The following is a 23,168-nucleotide window of genomic DNA, read 5'->3' as shown; positions in this document are numbered from 1 at the left end:
GCCTCCCTGGGTCTGCTTCCCCAGAGTACAGTGTGAGGGGCAGACCCTCAGCCTCTGTCCTACAGAGAGTGCAGTACAGGGAGTAATCCGCAGGCTTTGCTTTAAAAACAAGGGTTCAGATCCTTGTTCAGACCACCTTTACCGCGTGGTCTTTTACAAGCACCTTAACCTGGGCCTCAGTTTTCTCATCTGTAAATGGGAAAAGGTACTCCTACCCCTTAGGGTTATGATGAGCATTAGGTGAGATCGAGCTGCCCCCGGCTGCAGCGAGTGGCTGGAGCGGTTCGAGGGTCTTTGGGCACCGGGTCCTGGGAAGGCTGGGCCACCCTCTCGGCTGCCTGGGCCCAGCCCGAGGAGCGACTTCTGTGGGGCCAAGTCCCTCCTCAGCGGCCCCGTCTCCTGGCCGGTCACGGCCCTTCCCTAAGCTCGGCCCACCAGAGTCACAAAGCAAGTCGGCCTTTCTCCGATTCCTGGCTGACGGTCCCGTTAAGGGAGCAGCCCACTCGTCCAGTCACCGAGGCCACCATGGGGCATCACTCGGCTCCACGCCCGACTCGGACCCCCATTAGGCTCCGCTTCCCTCCAGCCCTCCCCGGAGGGATTCAAGCCGGCGTCCAAACAAGAGGCACAGAGTCCTCAGAGCGCGGCGGCACCGCTCCCGGGCAAAAGGCAGAAGCAGGAACGATGGCAAAACGCTGACTAGGGCCCCGTGCTCGTTTCGCCCCACTCCAAGATGACTCCACGCCGCTTCACGCTGCTCCCGACGGCCCCTTCCCATTGGCTAGTTGGAAATTGGTTTTTCCAATAATGCGGACGCTGATTGGTCGATCCGGGACGGTTGCTAAAGCGATTGGCGCAGCCGCCATTGGAGGGCGTGTCGCAAATTTTTTAAACGCAAACTAGGTTGGGGGAGAGAAGGAAAGGGAAAGCTTGAGACGGAGGCGGGACCAAGGAAACGGCCGCCCGCATTGGTTCCTTAGAGGCGGGGGGCGGCTCTTGAACGCTCCTTCCTCGTGATTAGTCCAATTCAGGAACAGAAGGCGGGTGCTTAGGAAAAGCGGCAGAAGGGCCTGCTTCGATTGGTCAAGCCTGGCAGGAGGTGGAGCGCCCGCGGCGGCTGATTGGTGCGGGAGGTGAGGCGGGCGGTGCTGTGGGCCGGAGGTTTTGTTGTGAGGGTCGGTTGTCAAGCAGCGGCCAATCAGGGCAGGGGATGGAGGCAAGTGGGGGTCGCGCCTGGAGCAGAGCCTCGGCCTCCGGAGCCGCAGCTGCAGGTGGAGTGGGCTAGGGGGCGAGGAGGCGAGGGCACGGTGGGCCCTGGACTGGGCCGGGCCAGGCGGGGCGGGGCCGGGCCGAGCTGCGGGGAGAGGGCTCCGGGCGGGGGCAGGCTGGAGCCGGTGCTCCGCAAGCTGAGAGGAGTGGGAGGATCAGGCGAGGCCGAGGGACCAGCCCCAGCCTCCGGACGGGCGAGACCCGCGTGGAGGCCGGAGGGGAAAAACGAGGAGGCCGGAAGCAGAGCCGGGGGTCTGCGGAAGAATGGGTGATAAATAGGGACTCAAGACGCAGGAGAGTGAATGAATGGGGGATACCGATCGCAGAGGGGAAAAGGCAGTAAAGGGGGTCTGGCGAGGCAGGGGCCACATTAGGGAGCCCAGGAGACAGGATGTGCACGAATCGGGGCCACAGGCGGCAGGAGAAGGGGGAGTGAACGGAAGACTAGAGAGACAGAACTGGGGAGCCCAAGAGAAACGGGACGGAGAGGAGAGGGTTCGTGGGAAAGAGGCTTGGGGTAAGGGGATAGGAGGCTCCATGAGGTGGCCTTTTAGAGTTGAGGAGGCACACCGGCTCACGCCCACACTGGAGGCCTAGCTCCCAGCACTATCCTTGGGAATTGCAGGGACCGGGAGTAGATCCCTTGCCACACACTGGGGGGTGGGCTCTCAGGGCCCTCTTGCAGATTCTCCCGGGAGAAGACTTCAGTGCCTATCTCTGGGGTGCCTCTCGTGGGCCCCTAAGCTTAGCCTCTGACTCCACCCCTTCCCATGCGTCAGACAAAACAGTGACTCCCAGAAATCTATGTGAGCTGCAGACAAGTGGTCCTCCCCGCCCCACTGCGGCTGCTGCACCTCAGGCAGCCAGCCTCCGGGAATGGAGCCTCTCCTATTATCCCGGCCTCTAGGAGGGCCTTCTTTTTGCCTGCATTCCAAGTCACCCGGCCTGAGGGGCCCGGTCTCCAGATTCTCAAACCCAATTTGCAGAGCAGCTCCTGGCACTGGTGTCCTTGGTGGGTGTCTGTCTTTATGAAGTGTCCTTGGTGATCCAGGGAGCTGCCGCTGCAGTTCTGTGAACCCCGGGGCCCCCTGAGATCCCACCAAGTGTTTCCTAACAAGCCATCCCCTCTGTTTGTGTTCCAGCCCAGTGTTGAGCTGAGATGGCTCGAGCCTGACGTTCTGCGATCCAGGATCCTGACAGGTGCGCACAGGCTGCTGCTGTGGCTGATTTAAAACCACGAGGCGGTCCAGGGCTGGGAGACGAAGCATTCCCTCTGCCTGGATGTGTGAGAACTCCCTGCCAACTTGATTGGTGGGTCTGGGGGGGATCCACCCCCACCCCACAAGGAAAGCACAGTCTATTTTGTGGGCGGAGCTTCAGGTGCCAGCCAACTGAAGGATGGCCACCCCTGTGGTCACCAAGACGGCCTGGAAGTTGCGTGAGTGGTTTTCTTTTTTCTTTCTCCCCCTGTTTACCTCCATTAGCAGCTTGTTGCCGGGTGGCCTGAACCCCCGGCTTTGTCTCCTGTTCTTGGCACAGGGGGAGACTCCAGCTTTGGAGTATGAGAGACCAAGACGCAAATCGTGACTTTGGCACTTCTTAGCTGGGTGACATTGGGCAGGTGACTTAACCTCTCTGAGCTCAGTTTCCTGTCTGTACAGTGAGATAATCACTGTACAGTGATTACTCTAATTCTAGAGTTGCTATGGGATTCAAGTGAGATGAGGCACTTAGTGTGGGATTTCCAGTTAGACTGACAGGCAGGATGGGGCGAGAAATCCTGAAAGATGTTCTTGGTGTTTTCAGACATCTCACAAATCAAGCTTCCCCTGTTAGACCAGGGCATCTTGGGATGGGTGGGAGTGATAGGGTAGGCAGAGGGATGTTGACAGGGCTCTGGAATATAACTGAGCACAAGACCACCCACCACCACCATTACTCTACACAAGAGTCTAAACTCTTTGATCTCAGGACTCCTTTATATTCTTAAAAATTATTGAGGACCTCAAAAAGTTTTTGTTTATGGGAGTTCTGTCAATATTTACCATGTTAGAAATTAGTAGTGAGACGTTTTAAAACACAAGGATATACAGTCAAACATGCCATTAGTGATGATGTCATCACATGTCATGTATCTTCTGGAAAACTCCACTGTATACTTGTGAGCAAACGAGAGTGTAAAAGGCAAATCCTGTCTTAACATTATTCTGGAAATAGTTTTATTCTGTTGGACCCCTGAAAGTTTCTGGAGGATCCTGAGGTTCCTCGGGTCCCATTCTGAGAACTGCTGCTCTGCACGTTGGTGCCTCTGTGGCCCTCCCCGCCTGTAATAACCGGTTGGCATAGATTTGGTGTGCCCAGACTGGTCACCCTCCACTGTGAGCTGCCCCTGGGCTGTTTTCAGAATCTGGGGCAAGGCTCCTCCACTTCTTAACCGTGAGAACCTGGGCAAAGCTCTTTGCTGGGCCTCAGTGTCTTCACTTGTTAAATAACAGCTTTGGGCCATTTTCACATTGTTCCTCAAAGCCCTAGGGTTCTGGGAGAGCCCTGTTAGGGGCTCCCAAGGAGGATTCACTTTGGGCAGCATGGCTTTGTGTTTATTGGGGTTATGTATCTGTCCCTTCAACAATTGGTCTTTCCTGAGCATAGAACCAGGCTCTGGCGAAACAGCGGGGGCAAAATAGACAAGGTCCCTGTGCAGTAGAGGGCAGAGCCTGGGGAGGGCGACAGGCCAGAATCAGATAATCACAACCTGCTGTCTCTCCTTCTCTAATTCTAAGCTGGGCCATGTGCTTTGAATCAAGTAAGTAGATGATGGGGGCAGAAGTAAGGGAGTGCTGTAGGCTGCCTGAACAGCTTGTGCAAAGGCCCTGAGGCAGGAAGGTCGGTGCTTCGGATGACCTCAAAGGAGGCCATGGCCTGCAGCCATAGGGAGAGTGTGGTGCCACGTGGGCTGGCGAGGTCTTCAGGGGGCATGTCTGCAGGACCCCGGCCCTTCTGAGGCTTTGACTTTATCTTAAAGGCAAGACCAAGCCATGAAAGTGTTCCAGGAAGATGTGATGAGACATACGGGCATCTGCTGACAGTTTCATGTGCATTGTGGTTTCCATGGGTATAAGCTGTTTGAAGAGCTCAAGGCCAAAGGACCTCTGGCTTCTTATGGCTCGAGATCTGGCAAGGATTGGAAGGTGCTTGGCCAATGTGGGGTCACTGAAACCTAGTTCTTTGCATCTTCCATTTGGGATGCAAGTCCTCAGCGCCTCTGGCCAGAATGCAGTGCTCCCCAGCTCTGGCTGGGACGTGGGGCCTAGGTTGTGCCACCTGGGCTTGGGAAACTGGGGTGGGCCTGTGCCACAGGGTGGAGCAGCAGCCGTCAGCCTGGCCTGCCAGAAGATGCTGTGAGGGTTTTTATCTGTTTGCATTAAAATTTGGTACCCAGGCCTCGGCCTGATGGTGGTTGCTGTCCCTCGGGTCAGAGGCGGAGCTCTTGGGCCAGTGCCCTGGGCTGAGCCCTCCTCTGCCTGGTGCCCGTGGTATGTCCCGCTCTCCCCCGGGTCCCTCTGGGGGCTCCAGGCTGGTCAGGCTGCTTAGAGGGGAGTGGTCTGAGCCCTTCTAGAAAGGCCCAACCTCCAGATTCTTCTCAGCTGTAAGTCCATGGTTCTTCCAGCTAGATGCCCCATCCCAGGAGCAGTCTGATCAGCTGTGGCGTGAAGACAGGAGCCTCATCACTCTCGTTCCCCGCTGTCTGCCCAGTGCTGGGCCTGGAGCAGGCATCCGGGAAACGTGTATATTATGAATTAATGGCTGTCTCCAGGGCAGTAGTCCTGAGGGCCAGAGAGGGCCCAAGGAGGCCCAATGAGGTCGGGCCCAGCCAGAAATCCCTGGGAAAGGTGAGAGCAGGGGTGGACACTCAGGCCTCTAGGCAGGTCACGCACAGAGTGCATGTGGGGAGTGTCTTCAGAGAAGGGGAGGAGGCCTGACCTTGGGGACAGAGTGCTCAGGGAGAAGTTTGCCCTCTGAGCTGGGTTGGGCAGTCACTTTGACCCAGTAGATGCCTTTGGACAGACAAGTGTCTGGGGCCAGAGCCCCAGAGCACCCCAGGCTCTGTTCCCTACAGTGTCCAGAGGACAGAAGGCTGTTTGGCTGAGATGCAGATTAGAGAGGGGCGCAGGTCCCTTGGATCCAGTGGTGGGGTCCCCGAGGCCCTGGCTCACGTGGGCCTGCAGGGACTCTCGCCCGCGTTGGGGCTGTTGCTGCCTTTGCCCAGCTCTGGCCTGTCCAGGCCCTGAGGTAGGGTGTCATCCTGAGGTCCAGCCTGGGGCCTAGTCCCCCCCTGGGGCAGTTTTGATAGCACCTCTGAGCCAGGTTGCATGGCAGGCAGCCTTCCTGGGCCCAGTTTCCCAACCTGCCTGTGATCTGCAGCCCGACCACAGAGACCCCCAGGCAGGGTGAGGCCGGAGCTGGAGCACGGGGGGGGGGCCCTTTTCCTCGCTGTCACTCAAGCCAGCCTCCCAGTTGCCTCCGGGCGTTGGCACGTTGGGGTTTTCACTCTGTCTGTGAGGGTAGACCTGTCTTGTCTCTTCCTCGTTTCCAGGAGGAACTCGCTCAGGGCCTGGCTCCAAGGCCTGGGCTGCCTCTGGGTCCTCGCCCAGGTTTTGTTCCTTGGGGCACTGCCGATGCCCTCTGAAGCCATGTCTGCTGCCCCCACTGCTGGGGCAGCAGCAGGCCAGGGGCCCCCGGGGCTGCCCACAGCGACCTGACCTCCCACTCCATCGGGTCAGCCCTCACTCCCACCCCCTCACACCCAGACCTCTTTGTCCCCCCTTCTCACGCAGCCCCCCTCCTGTGTCCACCCCAATGCCCACTCACTCCATAGCTGCCCAGCAACCATGGAGCACTCATTCCCTACGCAGCAGCTCACAGGCGTGTTCTCAGTGAATCCTCAGCAACTCAATGAGCCAGGAACTATTATTATCCCCATTTACCAGACAAGGAACCCAGCCCTCAGAGATGGTGAGTGACTTGTCTAAGGTCACACAGCCTGCCATAGCAGAGCTCAGACCAGAATCCGGTCCATGGTTCTGAAGCTGTGGGCCAAAGCCCTGGGTGGGCTCACCTGGGGACAGCTTGTCTGGAGCTGACCCGGATGGTTCTTAAAGTGTGTTCCCAATAGTGGAGTTTGTGTACACAGCGAGCGGCAGCTTGAGAGGTGCGTAGGTGGTACATGCATGAATATTTTTTATTTTAATGATTGTTTTCATTTTCTTTTCGTATCATAGAAAAAGTATAATGAACATGTCAAACTTGTAATTTCCTGGATATTATTGCTTAAAAGATAGCTAAATAAAAATAAGTCAATTTTAAAAAGTGAGCATAGTAACTCAATATCATCAGTTGATGTGCAGAAAAAGGAAAAAAGTCGTGAGGCCTAAAGGTGGGATGAGAATGACTAGTTGAGAAATAGTCACTTCTGTCCCAGGCCCAAGGCCTCCCCTGTCACCTGGTCCTACGGCCCACGAGGGGTCTGGCACCAAAGGGAGATGAATGGGCGGAACCTCTGCTGGGCTTCGGGTGCCGGAGCCGGTTGCCAAGCAGGGCAAGGCCCACCCGTCCTCCATGTGGCCCGTGCAGCCCCCTGACTGCCTGCCCCCTGCCCTGTCCTGTGCAGAGGAGATCGTCGCCCACGCCAGCAATGTGTCGTCGCTGGTGCTGGGCAAAGCCTCCGGGCGGCTGCTGGCTACGGGCGGGGACGACTGCCGCGTCAACCTGTGGTCCATCAACAAGCCCAACTGCATCATGGTGAGCCCGGCGGGGGCGGGGCCGGGCGGGGCCTGGGGCCGGGCTGTGGGCGGGGCGGGCAGGGGGCTGGCAGCAGGCAGCTTTGCAGGCTCTGCGGGCCCAGGCCACCCTGTCCTCCGGGCGCCGAGCCAGCGGGCAGGGGGACAAGGACCTCAGGGCCTGCCCCAGCCGTCTGCTCAGGAAGGCCCAGGACAATCCCAAAGGCTGGGACAGTGGCCAGCCCTCAGGAATGGGGGAGTCACGGCCATGGGACAGGCCTCAGGGAGCCCGTGTGAGCAGCTAACATGAGCCCACAGGCCCATCCGCCCCCTGTCGGCTGCACGTGGGTTTATTTTGATTCATTCCCCACCTCATTCCGCAAAAAGGGTTTGAGGGCAGCTGGTTGGAGCTGTTAGAGAGCTGGTTCTTTAATAGCACTTTCCCCCTGGTTACGCAACTGCATTCAGTGCCAAAAACTTCTCCAAAACAGGAAAGCGTATAGGAGGGAAAAGTACAAAAATCAATTACATATAGTTCCGTTATCCAAAGACCATTCAGTTGCTATTCTGGTCTATGTCCTAGGTGCTGATATAGATACATACACCTGCACATGCATGTGTGTGCAGGCGTATGCAGGCATGTACACGTACACACGTGCAAACACATGTGCATGTGCACACACCTAAGTATATAACAAGATATTTCCAGAACACTATCTTCCTCTTCTGTAGCCTGGTTTTTTAAAGGAACAATATTGTGAGCATTTTCCTATGTCAACAAATATCCTTTTACAACGTGATTTTTAATGGCTTCATGGTATTCCATGGTAGGGATGGGCTGGAATTAGCTTGGCCACACCCTGTTTCCAGCGTGGAGGTCATTTCCAGTTTTTTGGCTCAGCTCAGCCACAAGGTGACCATCCTCATCTACCTAAATCTTTGAGCAGATCTGTGATCATTGCATTAAATACAAGGGCGTGCACTTTTTGAAAAGCTTTCAAAACATATTGCCAAATTGCCCACCAGAAGTCAATTTGCATTCTCAGCGGGAGCAGAGGAGCCGCCCTCTCCCACCACAACCTGGCAGCACAGGGTATTATCATTCTTTTGACTCTTGGCCCAGTGAAGACAAAGATAAAAAGAGGTGGGAGGTGTTATTTATTAGTAGAAACTTAATCACCTCAGTGTTTTTGTGAGATCCAACCGAGATCTGACCAGAAGCACGGCCAGGGTTAAGAACAGAAATGAAATTGTTTTGTTTTGTTTCACTTTGTTTTTGGTGTTCAAATGTGTTTTTCCCCCCTGAAATGCCAAAGTAACACACAAACAGAAAAAGAATCAACAAAGACTGACAGAAAATGGGCATGAAGTGACCCCATGCTCTCGTCCCCAGAGAAGCCCAGGGGACAGTTTGGGTCTGGCCTCTAGACTTATCTCCTGACACCAGGTGCAGCCCGCGGGCCCAGCAGGCCCCATCCTGTGCCTCTCTCCCCTTACTCACCACAGCCCAGGCCTTCAGTGACTCAGACCGCCCCCGTTCTCCCACCTGAGCGTGTATGCGCATGCTCCCTCTGCAGGCAGTCCACTCTGATCTGTTTCTGTGTGTTTTTTTTTTTTTTTAATTTATTTATTTATTTATTTATTTTTCCCCTAAAGCCCCAGGCGATAGTTGTATGTCATAGTTGCACATTCTTCTAGTTGCTGTATGTGGGACGCGGCCTCAGCATGGCCGGAGAAGCAGTGCGTCTGTGCGCGCCCGGGATCCGAACCCGGGCAGCCTGCATCGGAGCGCACGCACTTAACCGCTAAGCCACGGGGCCGGCCCTTCTGTGTGGTTTTGAGTATGTATGAACTCATACAGTTCAACATCCAAATGGTACAGGGTAAATGGTGAAAAGCCTTCCTTCCTCCTCTGACCCCCACATCCCTCCTGGAGACAACCACGGCTCCCGATTCCTCTGTGTCCTTCCAGAATTATTGTATACATTTTCAACCAAATGTGTATGTCTGTGTCCTCCCCCTCCTTTTTTCACACAAGTGGTATCCTGCTGTATACACTGTTCTCCATCTTTAGTCACCTCAAGTATCCTGGAGATGAGTCGTTGTCATATTCAGAGGGTGGCCTCATTCATTTTTATGGCCGAGTAGTATCCATTGCCTGGGTGACCATGGATGACCACAGCTTATCTAGCCAGTTTCCTGTGTTGGGCATTTATATTGTGTCCAGTCTTTTGTCAAGTAGATTCACCACAGTGAATAACCTCGGTCTGCTGTTTCCCGTGTGTGTGAGTGTGTGCAGGGTAGGCTCCCGGAGGCGGGGGTGCTGGTGTGCAGGAATGTGTGTTTCTCACTGTGGATGGATTCTGCCCAGTTGCCCTCCGTGGAGCCCCACCATTCATGCTCCTGCCAGTGATGTTTAGGAGCTGGACAAGCTGCTTGTAACTGGCCTTCAGTTTTCCCCTACCGTTCCCAAGCCCCCTGGGGAACGTGGTCTTAGCAGACACTGTGCCTTGGGGTGGCCAGTGCTGGGCGGAGAGTGACAGACACCCTGGACTGTGGATTCTGGCCTCCTCTCCAGAAAGCTGGAAATGCCAGCACCTCCCACCCTTCCTAGGGGCCCTGCCCAGCTCCGCCTGCTCTGAGTGGGTATGAGTTCTTTCCAGTAAAGTCACTCCCAGGTTCTCTGGCTTCCGTGAGCCCTGGCCTGGGAGCGTGGCAGGGTCCTCCAGAAGTTCCAGAGCGGTGAGCCGTGTGCCACTGTTGGAGCCAGGCCTCGCTTCTGCCACGGTTTCCTCTCCTGAGGGGCCCGGGCCAGGCAGAGTGTGGAGATGGGAGCAGAGCCGAGGCGGGCGGTGGGCCTGGACTCAGGGCTAGAGGGTCCGCTGCTCCGCTCCAGGGGGCCCAGGGCCATTTCTGCAGGTGGCGTCCATGTCAGGAGCACAGTGGGCAGTGGGAGGGGATGGGGCATGACTGGGGTCTGGCCCACTTTTAGCCCCGGGAGCCGAGGCTGAGAGGGGCGGCTGCTCGGCCCGTCTGCAGGAGAGCCGGGGTGCGGCTCCGCGGAGCACAGCTCTCCTGCTTGAGCCACTTGTCACTGATGCCCTTTCCGGGGACCCAGAACGTGGGGCAGCAGCTGGGGTCTGTCCACGCAGTTCACTGAAGCTGCCGCCCTCTCTCCACAGAGCCTGACGGGTCACACGTCCCCGGTGGAGAGTGTCCGCCTCAACACCCCCGAGGAGCTCATCGTGGCCGGCTCCCAGTCGGGCTCCATTCGCGTCTGGGACCTGGAAGCTGCCAAAAGTAGGTGTCCGCGCTTGCCTGCCCACACGCACGCATGCGTCCGTGCTCACTGCGGGCTCTCCTGTCTAGTCACTTCCTCCGGGAAGCCTGCCCTGACCACACTGGGTGCTTCTCTCCTGGAGCCCTGACCAGACGGTGTGGGCACTGCTCTCTCTGCGTGCTGGCACCGAGGAGGCGCCCAGTAGACGTCTGCATGGACGACTGTGTGGATTCAGAACCTGGGAGGACGTCAGTGCGCCAGGGGCCACGCAGGACACGTGCACAAGTGAGGTGGCTATGGGGAGAACTGGGGAGCGTGCGGCCCCTCAGGGGCTCCCCTCTCAGCTCCAGCTCACTGTTGCCTGCAGGAATGGGGCCTCTGGTGGCCAGACCTTCAGTCCCTTGGGCTTTGTTTTAATTTAGTTTTCATCTTTATAGAAGTTATACATAGTTTCAGAAGTCAAATACCGGCAGTTCTATGGCTACTCACAATGAAAGAGGAAGCCTGTGCCCCACTCCTTCCTACTCCCCATAGGCTCAGCCTTCTCACCTTTACCTGGCGTTTTGCTCGTCACCTCCACTTTTCTAAACAACGTGGCTGGACTGCAATTTCTTTCTTTTCTTTTTAAACACACTTTCTACATTAGCTGTTGCCTTTCTCTACAGAAGATGAGAACTTACGCTCTTAGAGCCACCCCAACTCTGTCACTCACATTTCCGCTCCATCCTCCCAATGTCACCTTTTAAACATTCAGTGTTTATGTTATCAGGACCATATAGGTATTAACCAGAGCTAATTATATTTCTTTTCTTTTTATAACTTTTTTCTGTGGAGTTAATAATTATTCTCTCTTAGGGCCGGCCCGGTGGCATGGCAGTTGAGTGCGCACGCTCCGCTTTGGCGGCCCGGGGTTCACAGGTTCGGATCCTGGGCGCGGACCCACTCACTGCTCATCAAGCCATGCTGAGGCGGTGTCCCACATAGGGCAACTAGAAGGATGTACAGCTATGACTTACAACTGTCTACTGGGGCTTTGGCGAGAAAAAAGAGGAAAAAAAGGATGAAGATTGGCAACAGATGTTGTTAGCTCAGGGCCAATCTTCTTCTTTTTCAAAAAAAAATAATAATTGTTCTCTCTTTTTTTTATCTGCATGTTTTCTACATCATTGTTAGTAATTCATCCCCAAATTCTCTGACAGAAGAGTCAACCTCCTCCTTGAGTTTACCCTCAAAGCCATCCCATAATTGAGGTGTGTCTTCTCAGAGCCCTTGTCCCCCAGGTCCTAGTGGCCTGGGAGCTCCCAGCCTGCAGACCAGCTGTCATCCTGGGCCTCCTGTCTCCTCTCCTGGGAGCTCTCTGCCGCACCGGGTCCCACGTTGCCATCTTTCTCGGTTTTCTCCTTCTTTTATTTATTTATTTATTTTTTTGGTGAGGAAGATTAGCTCTGAGTTAACATCTGTTGTCAATCCTTCTCTTTTTGCTGAGGAAGATCGGCCCTGGGCTAACATCCGTGCCCACCTTCCTCTACTTTATATGGGATGCCGCCACAGCATGGCTTGATGAGTGGTGTGTAGGTCCGCACCCGGGATCTGAACCTGCGAACCCAGGGCCGCCGAAGCGGAGCCCGTGAACTTAACTGCTACACCACCGGCCCAGCCCCTTTCTCTGTCTTTTTGATGGAGCACGTTCTTTTGTAGTTTACTGAGAAGGGGTACATGACAGGCACAGTTTTCGAGACCGTTCATGGCTAAAAATGACTTTATTCTATCTCCATCATTGTTTTTAGAGTTTGAGTATAGAATTCTAGGTTGGAAATACGTTTTCCCCGGAATTTTGAAGGCGCAGCTCCGTTGCGTTTTAGTTTCCAGGGGTGCTGTTTGGGAGATCGGCACCGTCTCCTCCAGGACTCCTCTCTCAGCGTGGGCCCTGCTTCTCCCCCCGCCTCTCTCTCTGCCGGCCGGCAGGGTGTCCCAGCTGCTGAAGTTGCACAGTGATGGACCATGGTGGGTCAGCATTCACCCCCGTGCTAGATCCTCTTTTAGTCTGTAAACTTGGCCCTCAGTTCTGGGCCAAGTGGGAGTCTCGCCTTTTCTGCCTCTCAGCCCCAGCTGGATGTTGCCGCATGGCAGTATGGGTGCAGTGTTGCCAGCTCTACAGATCTTCCAAGAGAAGCTGGGAATCTGGAAATCGATGTGGATCTACCCATTTCTGCATGTTGACAGCTAATTCCATGTATTTTTCAGACCACTATGCAGGCCAATGCTGAGAGGTCCCAGCAAAACGTGTTTGCTTGCTGCTCTTTGCCAGGCTCTAGGCTGGACCTTCCAGCGTGCCAGGCGGGAGGCCGTCTGCCACCTGAAGGACGAGAGAGGAAATAGCAGCGTGGATTTTGTCTGGGCCACTTTTTCCAGAAGAGAGCCCCCTTGCCCGGCTGAGACTTACAGGTCCTTCTGGGCCTCAGCTGTGGTGCGTGCTCTCCCTCCGCTGCAGGATAGCAGCCTTCTGCCACACATGCTGTGTGGCCAGGTTCCTTCTGCTCAAGAACGGTGGTCCTCTTGTGTAGGTGGTCCTCAAGAAAGATGGTGCCCCTGGGTCTCTTGGGTGATGCTTGCCCACTGGTGATGGGCTGCTTAAGAAAGATGGAGCCCCAGGACCCCTGATAACAAACTGCATCTCAGCACATGCTCCTGCTGCCTGGCCTCACGCAGGACCCAGGGCATGCTGTGCTTGGGCATAGTGGACTCGAGGGACCAGAGAGGAGCGAGCCCAGGCTGGCTAGGCTCCAGCTGAGAAAGCAGAAAAACTTCGGCAGAAGGCGCTTCACTTCCTGGGGAGCCTCTGCCTGGACCTGAATCCCAGTGGACGGCACCAGCCATTCATTCTTCACAGAGGAGCAAGGGAAACAGAGAGAAGCCAAGGGTGCCATGCTTTCTCAGCCATGACTGTTCACTCGTGAGGAAAATGTGAGGGATTCCTTGAGGTGGGCAAAGAATGAAAACTGAAGGCGTGTGGGATTCCTGGGCCCTGGACATCCAGGGCTGGAACTCTCACGAAGCTCATTACAGACACGGCCCAGACCCCACTCCCAGAGAGCCTGACGCAGTAGTGGAGGGGGCCCAGAATCTGGCTTTCAATAAGCTTCCAGGTGATTCAGATGCAGAGCCAGGTTGGCAGGGCCCCCTTATTTGACAGATGGGCAGACTGAGACCCAGGGAGGGCCCTGAGCTTGTAAAGGCCCTGTGGCCGGGGGTGGCAGAACCAGGGACTCGAATCCTGGTGTCAAGATCCCATCCCAGATATCCACCCTGCTGTTCTACTCTGCGGTCCCCGGATCCTGTGACCGAGTCTGGCATCAGGAGGCCTTCCAAGGGCCCTCCTGGACAGAAGAGCAAGGGCAGAAGTCACGCCCGAAGAATGTGGTCCTGCTGGCTTTCCACGGCGCAGCCAGGGGCGAGGGTGGGTCGGCCAGGGGATCCCACAGGAAGGCGGCCTGGCTTCCTGAAGCTGGCCCATGCAGGGGTGGGACCCGCCACATCCTCTCCAGGCAGGGCAGGATTTTGGAAGCCTTGCTGTGGGATGCAAAGCGAGTGGACTGAAGCAGGAGCTGGCCTGAGTCTGCACCCTCCAGGCCCTGGACTGGGAGCATGTGCCTGAGGCCTCCTTGGCCAGCAAGCCAATGCCAAGCCCCTAGTGACATGTGACAACCACAGAGAGCGAGGAGGGGCGGCTGCTCAGGTTTTGGTGCGGTTGAATTAGATACTCACTCGACAGACGTGGCAGGTGCCTGGTCACTCTGTGAAGGATGTAAAGGTGCGTCAGTCCCAGCGTAGCTCCGACGGGGCCTGCGCAGAGGGGCACCTGGTGGGATGAGTGGATGCGGTGGGCGGAGGGATGGGCTTTGTCCTCAAGGCGGGTGACAACCAGAGCAGCTCGCTTTATCCTGCTCTCGGGTGTGCCTGGCCTGGCCTAGGAGCTGTAGACAAATGTGGCCCAGGTACAGGGTCACACGGGAAAGCGTGCTGCTCGGGAGTCAGAGGCCTGGTTTCAAGTCTGGCTCCGTGGCCTGCTGCTCGGCCTCAGGCGGGCTGCTCCACTGTCTGAGCCTCAGGCCCTCCCCTGTCCTGGCGTCGTTGGGGGGCTGGAGAGGGAGACTAACGCTCGGAATCACTCAGCCTGTTCTGGGAACACCGGAAGTGCTCAGCAGACATCCTGGGATGAGGGAGGTGACCAAATGGCCATGGCACAGAGTAAGTGGGTCATGGTTGGGGCTAGAAGAGAGAGAACCGGGACACGTGCTCTGAGGCCTGAGGAGGAAGGACAGTCCAGCCTGGGGGACAGAGGTGAGGGATGAAGGCAGGCCTCGTGCAGGAAGAAATGACAACAATTATAACTGCCATTTATGGAGCACTTGCCACGTGTCAGGCCTGTGCTGAGAACTTTATGTCCATTTTATTACCAAATTCTCACCATGACGCAATATGAGGCTCAGAGGGGGTAAGGGATTGCCCAGGGTCACACAGCAGCGAGGAGCAGAGCCAAGACTGCTCCCAGTTCTGTCTGGGTCCTCAGCCCTGGACCCGGATCTCGAGGGGTGGAGACAGTCACATGATCGAGTTTGTTTAATTCGCTCAGTGCTTGGAGCTCGACTCTCTTGTCCCTAAAGCATTACAGCTGGAGTCTGCTTGAACACCTCTGACAAAGAGCTCACTACTTCACACGGCACTCTGTGTCACCGAGGGTCACACCTAAGGATGGCTGGACTCCCGCACCCCGTGGCCCCAGCACTCAGGGGGTGATTGGTTTATTCAGACAGCGGAATTATAAACCTTTTAAAAAGCCAGACACATGAGGCCAGAGAGAAGAGGTAAATTTGAGTTACCAGAGAATGCTCTTGAGACAGAAACACGAGGTTTGCCTGCGGGCCAGGCCGGGTCATGGAGCCGCCTGCAAAGCTTTGAAGGATGGGAGACGTGGTCTCCTAGGGGAGCAGGAGGTGACCACCCCCGCACCTGAGGGTTCAGGGCCCCAGTCATGTCCTCCTCCCTGTGTTCTCTCTGTCTCGTGGCTCCTCTACTTGTCCTCACGGCCACCCTCCAGATCCCTTGGACAGGGCCGGCCCCGTGGCTTAGTGGTTGAGTGCGTGCGCTCCGCTACTGGTGGCCTGGGTTTGGATCCCGGGTGTGCACTGACGCACCGCTTCTCCGGCCATGCTGAGGCCGTGTCCCACATACAGCAGCTGGAGGGATGTGCAGCTATGACATACAGCTATCTACTGGGGCTTTGGGGGAAAAAAATAAATAAATAAAATTAAAAAAAAAAAAAAAAAGATCCCTTGGACAGAGGACTGGTATGAGCATGGGTGCCACCCCAGGCACTCCCTCCATTTGCCCTCCTTGGGGGCTTTGCCTACCGCTTCCCTCTGCCTAACATCCTCCCTCATCCTCCTCCCACTGACATCCTGCTCAAATACTGCCTCCTCCAGACAGCCTTCCTAGATTTCTCTTTTCAACCATGCAGTTTCTCCCCCAGCTTGGACCTCTCCTGCATCCTTCTCCTTGCTCTGTCTTGGGTGTGGTGGGATACCCAGCAGACCATAAGCTGCACATCATGCGGCGAGCTCAGAGGCACAAGCGGAGGGGAGTGTGCGATACATTTTCTGGGGGCTCGGGTAATGACAGAAATGGCTGTCATCTGTTGGGTTAAAAATAAGAAAATCAGTTGTTAGGGTGGTGGGACTCTGGTTGATTTTTCCCCATATTTTTTAAATTGGTTCTGTTTTTCTGTGCCGTTGTATTAAAGCACACACACGACGAACCCCACGGCCCTCCTCCATGGCCGTCCTGTGTGCCTCATGCCATCGTCTCTGCTCTTTCCTTGGCAGTTTTGCGCACACTCATGGGCCACAAAGCCAACATCTGCAGCCTGGATTTCCACCCGTACGGCGAGTTCGTGGCCTCAGGCTCCCAGGACACAAACATCAAGGTGAGACGCCGCTCTGAGCCCTGTGTCTCCATGGGGCCGGCGGGGGGATGAGCTGGCTGTCGTTCCTGAGGGTGGGCTTTTGGCTCTGTCTGGAGGCGTCTTCCCTCTGCAGCTGCATCCACAGCCTCCTAGGGAAGGAGGATGTGGAGGTGTTCGCCAGACGTTTCTATTTCTGCTTAGAATGCCCAGCGTTAGCGAGCAGTTTCCAGACCCCTGTCATTTGGGGGCATAATGACCTGAGGTGCCCAGAGCCCCTCTCTGCTCATGGCCACACCATGCCCTCTGACCCCGGCTCTAGTGCTGAGCTTGGCTAGGCCTCCCCAACCCAAGCCCACCTTGGTTATGACCTGTTCTGACTCTGCCCCTCTGTTCCTCCCCCCACAGCTCTGGGACATCAGGAGAAAAGGCTGTGTCTTCCGATACAGGGTAAGGAGAGCACCCTCGGTCATTCCACAAGCACCGTGCAGGCGTGGAGCATGGGGCGGTGCCCAGACCCTGGCAGGGGCCAGAGGGGCCTGCTCTCCGTCGTGGGTGAGAACATGAGAAACGAGAGCCCAGACGAGAAATGTGAATCTGGAGCAGAGCAGGAGTGCCATGGGTGGTCCACCTAGACCCCTGGCTTTCCATGAATCCCCCCGAGCTGTGTTTACCAGGCTCTGCTCCATGCTCTGGTTTTGCAGGCAGGTAACAGGTATCTTTAGGTGAAGGACTGCCTATTCATACGAGTTTGGAAGCACTGAGTTTAACAAAAAATTATGTTTAGAGGTTTTTAGACCCTTTGACATGAAGAGAGAGCATTTAACTCTCCAAAAAGAGGCACAAGATATGTTGTTTCCTAAAGTGTCTGAGCACGCGATCTTGATTTCCTGGAGCATCCTGCAGGACTGGGAGTCTGTGACGGCGTGTGAAGAAGTGTCCCTCTAGGACATCTCCTGCATGTGGCTGGCTGTCCCCTCCTTGCCTGCCTCCCAGGAAGTCCTGGGACTTCCTGTTCCCACCACGTCGAGGGCAGGGGTGGAGTGGGGCGGTGGGCGGGAAGCCCGCTGGGCCCAGGCCCCCCGGGTGAGCTCAGTGTGCTGTGCTCTCCTCAGGGCCACAGCCAGGCCGTGCGGTGTCTCCGGTTCAGCCCTGACGGGAAGTGGTTGGCATCGGCCGCGGATGACCACACAGTGAAGGTAGCTCCCGGCCTGCCCTGGGCCCAGGGCTGGGGTCTGCTGACCGCACTCAGGTTGGGTCCTCACCTCCCTCCTGGTCGGGCTCGCCTGCCCCAAGCCTGCCCAGAGTGGAAGGTGGTTTGTGGATAAAGAGCTCGGGCTGGAATAGAGAGAGGGCAGGCAGCCGAAGTGCCGGGCCTGGTCCTGACCTCCAGCCCCCACCCAGCTCTGGGATCTGACTGCTGGCAAGATGATGTCCGAGTTCCCCGGCCACACGGGGCCTGTGAACGTGGTGGAATTTCACCCCAACGAGTACCTCCTGGCTTCTGGCAGCTCTGACAGGTGAGGAGGAGGAGGGCCCATTGCCTGTGACGGCCGTCCCTCACATCTCTGCCCTCTGTATGTGTGTGTACATCTGTCCCCAGTCTGTCTCTCTGTCCCGGTGTGTCATACACCTGAAGATCCTCTGGAGACTGAATTGACTGCCAGCCAAGCCAGGATCGGACCCCGGTCCCATCTCTCCCCCGGCCCCAGTGTCCTGGTCATGTCTGGATCCAGGGCCCATGTTCGCCTCCCACCTGCTGAGTCCCCTCGCCCTGCCTGTGCAGGGCCAGGCCCTGGCCCCAGGCATTGCTCTTAGTGGCCTTGATCGGGGGAGAGGGGGACAGGTGTCTGGAGAGAAGCCGGCTTCCCCGGCCACCTGCCTGTGCGGAGGCCAGCGTGGGGATACTGGCTTCCCAGCACAGCCTGGCTGCCTTTGCAGGACCATCCGTTTCTGGGATCTGGAGAAGTTCCAGGTGGTGAGCTGCATTGAAGGGGAGCCGGGGCCTGTGAGGTAGGCAGGCAGCTGGGCGGTGTGCCCGGCCCTCCTCCGGGGCGGTGGGATGTGGATGTGGGTGGGCCTTTCCCATCTCCGCTTTTGCTCCCTCCCCTCCTGGGCTCCCCAGCCTCCCCGGTTTCTTGGGACCCACGGCCCGCTCTCGCCTGGCCCAGGAGCGTCCTCTTCAACCCCGATGGCTGCTGCCTGTACAGCGGCTGCCAGGACTCACTGCGTGTCTACGGCTGGGAGCCCGAGCGCTGCTTTGACGTGGTCCTAGTCAACTGGGGCAAGGTGGCCGACCTGGCCATCTGCAACGACCAGCTGGTGAGAGGGCCACCGCCCGCCGCCCATCTTCCAGGGCCACCCGCCTGCCTCCACCGCAGGCCCCCGCTCCTGCCCCACCCTGCCGGGACCCTGCCCACCCAGACCCCACCGCTGCCGCGAGGGTCCTGCCCCAGCTCTGCCGCTTCCCGCAGATAGGCGTGGCCTTCTCCCAGAGCAACGTCTCCTCTTACGTGGTGGACCTGACTCGGGTCACCAGGACGGGCACGGTGGCCCAGGACCCCGTGCGGGACAGCCGGCCCCTGGCGCAGCAGCCGCCCCACCCCAGCGCCCCCCTCCGGCGCATCTACGAGCGGCCCAGCACAGCCTGCAGCAAGCCTCAGAGGTGGGGTGCTCGGGGCCTCAGAAGGTGCTGGGGGGCACAGGAGACAGGCCTGTCACCGGGAAGGTTTTGGGGGGCCCAGCCCCAGCCTCACCGGGCCCCACCCCCCAGGGTGAAGCAGAACTCGGAGAGCGAGCGCCGCAGCCCCAGCAGCGAGGACGACCGGGACGAGCGGGAGTCGCAGGCCGAGATCCAGAATGCCGAGGACTACAACGAGATCTTCCAGCCCAAGAACAGCATCAGTGAGGCCTGCGCCCCTGCGTCCCCCCAAGCCCCAGTGTCCCCATTTTGAGGTGGAGGCAGACCGTCCTTCAGGGATGGCGCCCTCGTTGCTCCGCTCCCTTAGCTTAACGCCCACCCCACACGGGGCCCAGGCTCTGTTCCCAGGTCCTCTGGCCCCAGCAGAGGCCCTGCAGCTGCTTGGTGCCCCTGCCCACCCCGAGCAAAGGAAGGCCCACAGGGCACGTGAGGGTTTGTGGGGCCAGGAACAGGGTCATGGGTCGGCAGCTTTGTGCCTGGAAGCCACCTTCCATCCCCCGCATCCTGACAGGGCCCTGGGTCCCAGGCCATCGGCCCTGAGGCCTCAGACAGGAGCCCTGGCTGGTCAGCGTGCATCCTCAGCCCCCTTCACCTCTGCAGGTCGGACACCACCCCGGAGAAGTGAGCCCTTCCCAGCACCCCCGGAGGACGGTGAGTCAGGGGGCAGAGCCTGGCCTCCTAGGGACCCCAGTCCTCTCTCCCCGTCTCTCTCCTCTGAGCCCCTGTCCCTCCCCTCCAGCCTCTCTCCCACTGGGTCTTTTCCCTCCACTCACCCAAAAGCACCTCCTGTGTGCCCAGCCTGGGCTAGGCCCTGGTGACTGGGTGTGAATGAGGCAGGCAGGTGCCCCCTAGGAGCCCACACCGTGGTGAGGAGGGCAGACGGTAGACAGGCCTCCACACAGGTGGGTCTAGAAATGGGACACATGCTGTGGAGGAAGGAGCCGGGCGTGGTGAGAGCGCCAGGGCGCACTGTGCTGGGAGCAGGAGGCTCTGAGGGGGCGGCCTGAGGGCCAGCTGAGGGGAGAAGAGGGCAGCGGCTGGGGTGCAAGGGAGCGAGAGCAGGGTGGGGGCTCGGGGGCCAGGAGAGGAGGCCAGGCCCTGCAGGTCCTATGGGGAGTTTGGGTTTTGCTGGAGGAGGATTCACGAAGGGAGAGAACATGGTCTGCTTTACGACTGGGGAAGAGGCAGGGGTGGGGCACCCTCCCCTCCACCCGGCTTTCTCCTCAAGGGGCCATCTTCTCGTCCCCCCCGTGAGGCTGGGTTCCTGAGGGGCCTCACCCTCCTGCACTTCCCACTCACCACGAGCCCCCCACCCCGATTCCAACACACACACTCCATTGCTAGTGAGGTGACGGGATCGCCACACCCTGGAGCCCCCTGGGTCCCATCCACACACAGTGACAGACGTCTGCTTTCTGCCAGACCCCGTGGGTGGAGAGGGAGGAGACAGGCCCGGCCCTGCCCTCAGGGCTCCCCAGGACCTGCACTGTGGCTCCTGCTCCATCCCCCCAGTTACAGATGCCCACAGCCCCACCCTAGCCCGGCCTTCTTCCTGCCAGTCGCTTCTCCTGGCTGACCAGTGATCTTTTCCTTCTGCCTCCAGACATGGCCACAGCAAAGGAGGCAGCAAAGTCCAGCCCAGCCACAGACGCACAGTTCCCGGTGCCAAATGTACGTTGGGCTGGAGAGGGCGTGGTGTGGGGTCAGGAGGGGCTGGAGTCCTGAACCGGGGGCGGGGGGCAGAAGGGAGGCCTCAGGCCGGCCGCCTGCTGAGCTCCGGATCCCTCCAGCTCGAGGTCCTGCCCCAGCCCCCGGTCGTCACTTCCACCCCTGCACCTAAGGCCGAGCCCGCCATCATCCCTGCCACCCGGAATGAGCCCATCGGGCTGAAGGCCTCCGACTTCCTGCCCGTGAGTGGGGGCCCAGCCCGAGGGCAGGGTGGAGGCCTGTGGGGCGAGGGCAGAGCTTTGCTGCCAGCATTGGTGCCCATCCCTCCAGGCCGTGAAGATCCCCCAGCAGGCAGAGCTGGTCGATGAGGACGCCATGTCGCAGATCCGCAAAGGCCACGACACCATGTGCGTGGTGCTCACCAGCCGCCACAAGAACCTGGACACCGTGAGGGCCGTGTGGACCACGGGCGACATCAAGGCAGGCGCCGCCCCTGCCAGGGCTCAGGGCTGGACCAAGCAGAGGGCCACACGAGGGAGGGCGGGGGTGTGCGGCCCCTGTCACCAGCCATGGCTGACTTCCTCTGTTTCCTCATCGTCATAGCCTGCTGTTTATTGAGCACCTATTTATGGGCCTGGCCTTGCGCTCGTCACTTTCGGTGTAGTCTTATTGACACCCCACGACACACCCTGTCATCACACCACACCCCGGCAGGGCAGCGCTGTCCCCAGTCCCCTCTGACGGGTGCTGTGTTTGCAGAGCTCAGTGGACTCGGCCGTGGCCATCAATGACCTGTCTGTCGTGGTGGACCTCCTCAACATCGTCAACCAGAAAGCGTAAGTGGCCGCGGAGGGTGGAGCGGCTGGACTGGGCAGGCGGGTGCTGAGGGCACGTGTCCCTGGCCCTCTCCCCAGCTCCCTGTGGAAGCTGGACCTGTGCACCACGGTCCTGCCGCAGATCGAGAAGCTTCTGCAGAGCAAGTACGAGAGGTATGTGCGGGGAGCGGGAGGGGGCCTGAGCTCCCGCAGGGACCACGGGAAAGACCCCAGTGCCCATGTGAGGTGGCGTGCAGCATCGCTGTCCCCTCCAAGTGCCGGAGAGGCCAGAGCGATAACAAGCCCATGCTGCCTCTGATCCTCTGTCTGTCTGTCTGTGTACCTTGCTCTCTGTTGCTGCTTCTGTCTGTGGCTCCAATCACCCGTCTGCCTCTCCAGCTATGTCCAGACGGGCTGCACCTCCCTGAAGCTGATCCTGCAGCGGTTTCTGCCCCTGATCACTGACATCCTGGCGGCCCCGCCCTCCGTGGGTGTGGACATCAGCCGCGAGGAGAGGTGAGGGGCCAGGCGGGGTGTGTGTGGGTGTTGGGGCAGAGGTGCCATACCAGGCAAGGGCACACAGGCCGAGGGGGCCTGGCCCGTGTGTGGGTGGCCCTGCTGTACCAGCTTGTGGAAGAGGTCGCTGTGCTGGGGCAGTGGCCCGGGGCGAGGGGTCCTCCGTGGCCTGGCTCTGCCCTGAGCCCTGGCACTGCCCGGATGGGTCCTGTGCTCTGGGCCACAGCCGTCCTCTGTGGGGAGGGGCAGGAGTGGTTAGGACGGGACACCCCAGGGTTGGGTGGGGTCACGGGGTCGTGTCTGCCAGCCGCCTGCAGCGCTGCCCCTCTGCCCACAGGCTGCACAAGTGCCGGCTGTGCTACAAGCAGCTCAAGGGCATCAGCGGCTTCGTCAAGAGCAAGTCAGGCCTGAGCGGCCGCCACGGCAGTGCCTTCCGCGAGCTGCACCTGCTCATGGCCAGTTTGGACTGAGGAGCCCCGTGGGTGGGGGCGAGCGGCAGCCCTCAGGGCCTGGCCTCAGCCCCCACTCCTGTTCCCTGTGCGCGCACCGGCCCATGAGCCCCTGCCCGGCCCCCACTGCTGCCCTGTGGCCATCCTGGAGGCGGTGGCACTGGCCCACTGGCCTCCCCCACAGCCCCAAACTCGCAGATAACTTCTCTCCAGCAACGGCTGCCCAGCTTTGCCCAACTCTTGCTTCTTGGGGCAGCGAACGGAGCCCTGGGGCTGCTGCTGTAATTTATAAGGCGAATTTTATTAAATTTGTAACTGTTCCCTGGTTTCTTTGCCGGGAGGGGCAGGTTCTGGCCCGCGGCTCTCCTAGGCCCAGGATGGCCTGTCTGGCCTCTTCAGAGACGGGACCACACCCCCTCCAAGCCCCAGCAATGGTGCACCAGGCAGTGTGGCCAGCAGGGGGCAGCAGGGTGACAGCCCAGTGGGACAGAGCCAATTTAGACTTATTCTGGGGGAGGTGGGGGGAGGCTAGGAGAAACAGGTAGGGGGTGGGCCCCACCAGCCTATCCTCGTCTCAGCCATACTCCCTCTGTCCTTTGGACGCCTCCAGGGCTGGCCGACGGCTGTACACTACAGGGGGCTGGGACCGCAGCCTTGCAGGCACGGCCACCACTGGGCTGGCCCAGAGCCCAGCACCCTCCCCGTCCCCCAGGAGGCCTCCAGGGACAGGACTG

General features: G+C 58.6%; 1 protein-coding gene across 4 annotated transcripts; it reads left to right on the top strand.

Moving 5' to 3' along the window:
• The first annotated feature begins 1,168 nt into the window (after positions 1-1,168).
• Positions 1,169-22,754, top strand: KATNB1 (katanin regulatory subunit B1). Of its 4 annotated transcripts, none has more exons than XM_004431651.3 (20): positions 1,169-1,271; positions 2,412-2,707; positions 6,938-7,068; positions 10,229-10,346; positions 16,209-16,309; positions 16,694-16,735; positions 17,401-17,484; positions 17,690-17,805; positions 18,227-18,298; positions 18,457-18,607; positions 18,760-18,950; positions 19,059-19,189; positions 19,587-19,637; positions 20,590-20,657; positions 20,777-20,896; positions 20,985-21,134; positions 21,414-21,490; positions 21,569-21,643; positions 21,869-21,985; positions 22,323-22,754. In XM_004431651.3, the coding sequence occupies exons 2-20, from the start codon at positions 2,668-2,670 to the stop codon at positions 22,453-22,455; spliced, it is 1,968 nt and encodes a 655-aa protein (XP_004431708.1). In that variant the 5' UTR covers positions 1,169-1,271; positions 2,412-2,667; the 3' UTR covers positions 22,456-22,754. The 4 variants fall into 4 exon arrangements, with proteins under 4 accessions (XP_004431708.1, XP_087276314.1, XP_087276315.1 ...); XM_087420188.1 differs by lacking the exon at positions 1,169-1,271 and adding an exon at positions 1,429-2,281; XM_087420189.1 differs by lacking the exons at positions 1,169-1,271; positions 21,569-21,643 and adding an exon at positions 1,429-2,281.
• Positions 22,755-23,168: the final 414 nt, after the last annotated feature.

Source organism: Ceratotherium simum, chromosome 30, assembly GCF_057802395.1.
Source record: "Ceratotherium simum simum isolate JZ-2026a chromosome 30, ASM5780239v1, whole genome shotgun sequence".
Lineage (NCBI taxonomy): Eukaryota > Metazoa > Chordata > Mammalia > Perissodactyla > Rhinocerotidae > Ceratotherium > Ceratotherium simum.
Note: the sequence above shows the minus strand (reverse complement) of the source record. Positions and strands in the feature narration are given on the sequence as shown.

Coding starts and splice junctions, on each gene's coding strand:
- KATNB1 (XM_004431651.3), top strand. CDS start 2,668: ATGGCCACCCCTGTGGTCACCAAGACGGCCTGGAAGTTGC. Junction 16,310..16,693: donor CCCAGGACACAAACATCAAG/GTGAGACGCCGC, acceptor CTCCCCCCACAG/CTCTGGGACATCAGGAGAAA. Junction 21,986..22,322: donor GACATCAGCCGCGAGGAGAG/GTGAGGGGCCAG, acceptor CTCTGCCCACAG/GCTGCACAAGTGCCGGCTGT.